General features: G+C 55.9%; 1 protein-coding gene across 1 annotated transcript; it reads right to left on the bottom strand.

Moving 5' to 3' along the window:
- Positions 1-1,766: 1,766 nt before the first annotated feature.
- On the bottom strand, positions 1,767-7,653 carry GJB3 (gap junction protein beta 3). The gene is made up of 2 exons (XM_075553749.1): positions 7,073-7,653; positions 1,767-3,263 (listed from the first exon to the last, which is right to left on the bottom strand). The coding sequence occupies exon 2, from the start codon at positions 3,227-3,229 to the stop codon at positions 2,408-2,410; it is 822 nt and encodes a 273-aa protein (XP_075409864.1). The 5' UTR covers positions 3,230-3,263; positions 7,073-7,653; the 3' UTR covers positions 1,767-2,407.
- Between the last annotated feature and the right edge of the window lie 327 nt (positions 7,654-7,980).

Raw genomic sequence — 7,980 nt, 5'->3', positions numbered from 1 at the left:
ATAATGCTGGACTAAGGTCAGAGTCTTCATCCTCATGGGGACCCTGCAAATGGATTTTGGACTTCCACTGTCGTCCATGGCCTTTTGCAAACTAGGTGTTCAGAATTTCAGTTCTGATACCATTCCCTCCTCTGAATTTGGGTTTTATTGTTTCTAATCATTGGGTTACACAGGCTGGTGTGCTTCTTCCATGTGGACTTAGTTGATGCCTCATTTAGACGGTTGCTGGTTTGGAGACAAGCATTTAAGACCCCAGTTGCTATTCTTTCTGATAGTTGGCACCATCTAATTTCTTCACCACACTTTGCTATAGCACCCATATCCCAGTGAGCTCTACATGATGACAAGTCTCAGTTAGGACCATGAGTCCTGCCTGCACCTTTTAAACTTGGCTGGCTTGTCTATCTTCTAATCCACACGTGAGAACAAATGGGAGCCATGACCTGTGCTTCCAGTGGCCCTTGGCCCACTGGTTCCTGGCCTTGACTTTGCCAGTCCCTAAATGTCTTGCTGGGTGATGTGAATGGTTTGTGCTTGACTACTAACCAGTCCCCAGTCCCCATATGGTAGTTTGCACTCATCCAGTGGGGCCATGAAAGTCCTGGTGATCTATCTCCATAAATATTGCTGATGTGAGGTGACATCAAGTTGATTCCCACTCAGAGTGACGCATGTGACAGAGTAGAACTGCCCCAAGTTTTCTGGGCTGTAACTTTTATGGAAGCTGATGGTCAGGCCTTTCTTTTATGGGCAATTGGATTTGCTAACCAATTCCTTTTGGTCAGCATCTGAGCACTTACCGGGTAAGTCACGGAGGCTCCTTCCACAGGGATCACACCAAGCCAGCTCCAAGAAGCAGTTCTCTTCTGGAACACGTGAGGCCACCATGAGTCAGAACCTCTTGGGTTTCGTAAAGCCCTGCACTCCCTTTTGCTTCACTTGGATGTCCAGATCTCCTGGGAGTGGAGCTGGGAGCTGTCCCTGGGGTTGATAAGTGAAGGGGTGTCTTTCTGTCTCCCCCAAGCTCTACTCCCTTATCCAGTCCCAACATCTTGGCAGGAACCCCCCCCCCCTCCCAAATCAAATCTACTGCCTTTGAGTTGATCCTGATTCATGGCAACCCAATAGGACAGAGTAGAAGAGACCCGCAGGGATTCCAAGGCTGTCAACCTTTACAGATGCCGACTGACTGCACTTCTTTTTCCCGTGGAGAAGCTGGTGCGTTTGAACCTCCAGCCTGTCCATTAGCAGCCAGAGGCTTAATGTACTGCGTCACCAGGGCTCCTTGGCAAGGTCTTGGTATGGAGAAAATGCTCAGGGGAAATGCAATGGACCATTGAAACTGCTGGGGTGAGGCTGGGACGGCATGCTTTCACAAGAGCAACGCGGCTTCCTGCGTGTACTTGGGGAGTCAGAGTATGAATAACTGGACTGTGTGTCCACAGGGTGGGGATGTGGTTAGTGGATGCCAGCGATTGTGTGACTAAGGAGGGAGGCTTGTGGTTTCTCTATGAGTGACAGTGATTGCGTGCCTTCTCAGGGCAGGGTCTGCGGTTGTAGAGGGAGCATGCTGCCCTCGTGTGGTCCTCCCTAGAAGCACAACACGTGTATCCATAGACTCTCCCTTAGCCAGCTCCCACCTCCTCCACCTTAGTCCCCTTCTACCTTCATCTCCTGGGAAGGACCTCTTTTCCCTTCTGAGGGCTACTCCTTGCCCCCAAGCTCCTGCAGGTATGAGTGTGGGAAAACGGAGACCAGAGCCTGTCTGTATAAAACACAACATTTATTGATTTCCAGAAAACAGTAAATTCCTGTCAGTCCATCCACCCGGCATCCCTAAAAGCAAGGGTCTGAAAGGTGGGCCCCAGACTTCCCACAACTGCAGCGGAGAAGATGACAGAAAAGCTACTGGAGGAGGGGGCTGCCAGGGCTTCTTGAGCAGGGACTGGCTTTGCCAGATCTGCCCCCTCTTTCCACCAGGCTCCCAGAGCCTCCCTCAGCCACTGGGCGAACCCTGCTTCTCGGCCCAGGAAGCGGGGCTGCTGCTTCTGGTGGAGTGGTGACTTCTTTTGCTCCGGTACACCCCTCCCCGGGCCTGGCCCCCCTGCTGTTCTCAGTTTGAATATGCCTCTCTGGGCCACCTCCTCCTGGCTTAGGTAGACGCTGTGGTTACGAACCCCCTTAGGGGGTTCACTTAGAGGGTGCCCTGCATAGGACCCTGGTGTTCCTTACACACACCCAGGTGTATAGCAGAGAACCCCACACTCAAAGGGGTCAAGGCATGAACTTGGGTCATTTGGTAAATTAGCTTAGCTCAGTGGGGGCACCCAGCACCTGTAGGACTCTTGGCAATACCTCCCTGCATGTCCCCACGGATAGCACCCCGACAGGCACCCCAGCCCGCATGTCAGATGGGGGTCAGGTTGGGTGCTGACGCCTGCGACTTGTCACTGCCGGGGCTGGGGTCTTGCTCGGCAGCTTCCAGCAGCTTGTGGTGGCAGCGGCAGGTGGAGGCTCGGCTGGCCGAGGCAGGGTCGGGGGCGCTGCCGCGGGCCCTGCGGGCCTTGCTCTGGTGCATGCTCCGCAGCACCCTGTGGAAGATGAGGTAGCCGATCTCGCACACGGTGAGCACGATGCAGATGGCCGAGGCGCCCACCATGAAGTAGGTGAAGACCTTCTTCTCGGTGGGCCGGGCGATGTAGCAGTCCACGGTGTTGGGGCAGGGGGCCGCGTTGCTGCACTGCACCAGGCGGGGCATGGCGAAGCCGTGCCAGAGCGTGTGCAGCACGTACAGGAAGAGGAACTCGACGGCCAGCTTGAAGACCAGGCTGAGCAAGTAGGTCCACCACAGGCCGCCGTGCTTCTTGCCCGTGTCGTCGTAGAGCCTGGCGCAGTGCTCGCCGTGCTTGAGCCGGTGCTTGCGCTCGCGGTCCTCGCGGTAGGCCACGTGCAGGATGACCAGCAGCGACGGGCAGGTGACGAAGATGAGCTGCAGGGCCCACAGGCGGATGTTGGAGATGGGGAAGAACTCGTCGTAGCAGACGTTGGTGCAGCCCGGCTGCCTGGTGTTGCAGTCAAAGTCCTTCTGCTCGTCGCCCCACACGCGCTCGGCGGCCACCACGTACACCAGCACGCGGAAGACGAACACCACCGACAGCCAGATGCGCCCGAAGGCCGTGGAGTACTTGTTGACGCCGCTCAGGAGGTTCTGGAGGGTCTTCCAGTCCATGGTGCCGGGCGGGGCGCCCGGGGGCTGCGCCTACCTGAGGGAGCAGCAGACAGACCTTAAGCGGGGGTTATTGAGTGATACATCTGACGACTGGCACCCATGGGGTTGTCATGGGATGAGCTGGGGAAGCAGGTGGCCAGGGCCTGCCTTCCTCTCCCATCTTAACCTGCTTGGCTTCCTCCCAGCCTCCACTGGTGGATGGATGGTGGAGGCACATGAGGCACCTTGGGAGGGGCTTGAACCTGGGTCTCCTGCAGGGAAGGTGAGCATTCTACCACTGAACCAAAACTCCCTCTCTACAACCACCCCATGCCACGAATTAATCTCAAACCAGATTCACTACTATGGAGTCAATTCTGATGCGTAATGACCCCTTTTAGGGTATCTGAAACTGTTAATCTTTACAGGAGCAGACAGCCTCATCTTTCTCCAGCTCAGCTGCTGGTGGGTTTGAACCACCAACCTTGCAGTGCTTACCTCACAGCACCACCCAGGATCCTCAATGATTGCAAAGCGCAATAGAGACAAAACACATGATTAATAAATGCTGGCCATTCTTGGCTGTGACATCTAGAGAGGCCAAGAACCTCATTGAAAACTAGATTAAGACAGGCTAGGCTGTTGGGTTCAGGGCATATATATTACCCCACCTCCCCTCGCTGTCTCTGTGGGGAACTGGCAGCTTGTTTCCATTCTGCCTGCTACCATTCTACAGAGCAAAAAGTGAGGCTCAGAGAAGGGTACTAACCCACAGCCCCTGGGTATGGAAGATGGGAGAGGAACTCTGTTTGGGGGTACATGGGGTGGTTAGGTTTGCCTCTTGGCAGGACATGCCCCCAAACCCTACCCATTGCCATCTAGCCAATGTCAACTCAGAGACCCAATATAGGGGTTTGGGACTGTAAGGCTAGAGACAGTCTCATCGTTCTTCTGAGGAGCGGGCTGGGCTTGAACTGGCAGCTTTGTGGCTAGCAGTCCAATGCCTAGTCACTAGATCCAAGGATTAGTTAGAGATAACTGCCCCTACCCCCCTTCCCCGCCAGACTGTGCCAGGGTCTGGAAAGCCCGGGGCAACCTCAGCCGTTGCTGACTGCCAGGGCTTTGTGGTGGGAGGCTGGCATAGTCCAGACCCCCAAACCACACACTTCTTCCCCAAGCCCAGCGTGACTCAGAGGGTGTGGAAGGGCGAGCCCGACGAGTGCACATGGCTTCTGCCTGCAGTCGTGGGAGGTGGTGTGAAAAGACGCGGACCTCCCATGTGCGAGTGTGAGCTTGAGTGTTTGCATGCCTGGCTCTGCCTGCGTGGGTGGCAATGAGCATGCGCTTTCAGAGCTGGGCTTGGGAGTTGGCGTGTGAGATGCCCATGGCCGGCCTTTTTGTCCCCCAGGGACCACCAGCGCTCTGCCTGTTGTACTGTCTGCCTGCCTTACCGCCTTGCAGCTTCTGCTCCCAAGTCCCCAGTACCCGGACTGGTTGCCATGGAGATGACCCCAAGTTTCACAGGAGGACTCCATCCCACATTTCTTCTGCTCCATGGTGATTTGCAAGAAAACATCATCAGGCTTTCCCCTGAGGCACCTTTGGCTGAGCTTAACCTTCCAATTTTTCAGTAGCCCCCCCTCCCATTTGTACTCCCTGTGCCCCCTCCAAAAACCAACCCAACTTCACTGCCATCAAGTCGGTTCTGACTCAGAGGCAACTCTATATATAGGACAGGGTGAAACTGGCCTGTGGGTTTCTGAGATGATAGACTTTACAGAGTTAGACAGCCTCGTCTTTCTCCTGGACAGTGGCTGATAGTTTCAAACTGCTGACCTGTGGTGAGTAGTCTGATACATAGCCATTACGCTACCAGGGATCCTGGAGTCCTGGGAATCTGGGAATTAAAGCCCAGTCTCTTTAGTCTTGCCCTCCTCCATTCACCCCACTTCTCTCTTGCTCTTGCCGTGCGAGGGTTTTGTTTCATTTGCCTGGAATGTTCTTTCTCTGGAACCCTACATAGCTGGGTCCTTGTCATCACTGAGGCCTCAGCTTAAACCCCATCTCTCTGGAGGCTCCCACAGGTTACCCCATCAGAGAGCACCCCCTGCCCTCCCAGTCACTCTGCTCAAGTGTTTGTTCTTTCTTCATCCCCGCTGTCGTCTCTCCTACTGAGTGGGGCTCTGGGAGGGAGCTGCTCTCTCTGGCCCGCACACTGTTTTGGATTTAGAGCCCAGGGCTTGGCACATTTCAAAACTCAAAACTCACTGCCATCGAGCTGATTCTGACTCACAGTGACCCTATTCGACAGAGTAGGCCTGCCCTTATGGGTTTCCAAGACTAACTTTCTATGGGAGACGACAGCCTCATCATTCTCCCTTGGAGCGGCTGGTGGTTTTGAACTGCTTACTTTCGGTTAGCAGCCCGATTCATAACCACTACACCAAGCACCTACAATTTGTTTTTGTTCGGCACGCAGTAGGGACTGAATCAATGCCAACAGGATGAACAAATGCATCCAGGTTGCGTTCTCAGAGAGACAGTGCGGAGAGCATGGGGTGCTGAGGGACAGGATGTGGGGTGACTTGGGAAGATCTCATCTCTGAAGATTCATCTCCTTGTCTCTGTCACTCTTCTCCTTCTAAGCCCTGGGGAGGGACAGGAGACTCTCCACTCAGCACGGGGTCACACCTGAATGCATACCTCTGTCACTACCTGGGAGGCTTCCAAGAGTCCTCTAATCCCATGAACTCCACTTCCTTATCTGTGAATGGAAATAGTTCTTACTTTCTTGGGCCGTTGTAAGACTCATAAGAGGCTATTCTCCGCCCCCAGCTATCATGATCCGAATTCTATCTTGCAAGTCTGGATAGAGCAGAGGACGTACACTGGTGCAGATAGGAGCTGGAGGCACAGGGAATCCAGGGTGGATGATACCTTCAGGACCAGGGGTGTGAGGGGCGATACTGGGAGAGTAGAGGGTGAGTGGTTTGGAAAGGGGGAACTGATTACAAGGATCTACATGTGACCTCCTCCCTGGGGGACGGACAACAGAAAAGGGAGTGAAGGGAGACGTCGGACAGGGCAAGATATGACAAAATAACAATTCATAAATTATCAAGGGCTCATGAGGGAGGAGTGAATGGGAAGGGAGGGAAAAAAAAGAGGACCTGATGCAAAGGGCTTAAGAGGAGAGCAAATGCTTTGAAATGATGAGGGCAAAGAATGTACAGATGTGCTTTACACAATTGATGTACGTATGGATTGTGATCAGAGTTGTATGAGTCCCTAATAAAATGTTTAAAAAAAAAGAGGCATTCTCGCCATTCTCTCCCTTGGCTTCAGTTGAAGTTTGAACCCTGACTGGTGTCCGGCAGCTTGCAAGGAGGGACGTGTCTGCCCCCTCCCCCCCAACCCCCTATGCGGTCATTCTCTTGAGCCCACCCACAGCTGACACCCCTGTGTAGCTCCTTCCTGGGCCCCCATCTCCCACCTCCAGATGCAGTCTGCCAGACACACCCTGTGGACAGACTCACCAACAAAGCATTTCCTTCCCAAGCCCAGGCTGGAGTCTCGGGGGCCCCTCTGGTGCTAGCTTCTCCCTTGGGCCCCCAGAGCATCCTTGGCTCCCTGCTCTTGGACCTGGCTAGCACTAGTGTCACTCCAGTGTAGACCACGAAGGCTTTGTAGACTTGTGCCTGGTGGTCCCTGAGGCTTCCGGCGCCTGCAGCTTCCACCCTGCCCAGAGGGCATGGGGGGTAGGGCCCCACCACTGCTTGCCTTCTCTCTACCCCAGTCAGCCTCCAGGGGAGTCTCAAAGCCTCTGGGGGAGCAGAACCCCGCCCTTCCCAGCCCTGCACTTACCAGGAGCAAGAGGCCACCAGCCACCTTGGGGCGGAGACCCCAAGGCAGTGGCGAGGAGGATCGGCAGGGCTGGAGGTGTGGCACCGCTCTCAGGACAGGCACAGGCAGCCGGGACAGGGAAGTCAGGGAGCAGCCAGCCGAGCGTCGCCCCTTGCCACGATCGTCCAGGGTCTAGTTGCCTTGCTGCCACTTGTTTTGGCGACAGCCTTTGGAGGGGCTCTTCGGGCCTCTGCGCCCCGGTTTCCTCCTTTGCGGCGTGGGGGGGAATCGTTGCCCGTGGGCAGGGCTGTTGCCCAGGGACCAATGGGAACAGGGGCGTGAAGCGCCTAAACTGAAATGCCCTGGCCGCAGATGGACAGCAATCGTGACTCACCCATGCTCCTTCCCTCCCATACTCGCCCGCGCCCTGCCAGCCACAGTCCCCTCCTGGCACGACCCCGCGAGGAGAGGAGAGGAGAGGAGAGGAAAGCGCTGCCCTCCAGGCCACAGGCCACCTGGCGGCGCCTCCTGGACCGCACCGCCCTGCCTGCTCGCTCGGCTCCGTGTCCTGGAATGAGGCCTGCGGACTTTGGGTGGGGACAGGCCCTGGGCTTGGAAAGATATTGGGGCGCACGCGCTGGAGGGGGTTTTCTAAGGCCAGGGGAAGAGGCAGGGCAGGAGGGGGTAGGACGCAGGCACAAAGGGGGCGGGGCGGCGGGGCAGACACCCCACCCTACCGAGGGAGGCGGGCTTGCGGCTGGGGTGCAGAGGGGTTGGGCTCTGGGCACAAGGGAGCTTTGTCTCCCTACTAGTGTGCAGTGGCTGGGAACCCAGTAAGAGCCCCTGGCGCTCTGGCTTTGGTGACAGGGAAGTCCCAGAGCTTCCTGCCAGGGTGTTAGTCGTCATGGAACACTACCCCCTCGCCTGCC

Source organism: Tenrec ecaudatus, chromosome 1, assembly GCF_050624435.1.
Source record: "Tenrec ecaudatus isolate mTenEca1 chromosome 1, mTenEca1.hap1, whole genome shotgun sequence".
NCBI classification, from domain to species: domain Eukaryota; kingdom Metazoa; phylum Chordata; class Mammalia; order Afrosoricida; family Tenrecidae; genus Tenrec; species Tenrec ecaudatus.
The sequence above is the reverse complement of the archived record's forward strand: the minus strand, read 5'-3'. Positions and strand labels throughout refer to the sequence as shown.

Excerpts from the sequence above, each read along its gene's own strand:
- GJB3 (XM_075553749.1), bottom strand. The coding sequence starts at position 3,229 with ATGGACTGGAAGACCCTCCAGAACCTCCTGAGCGGCGTCAACAAGTAC.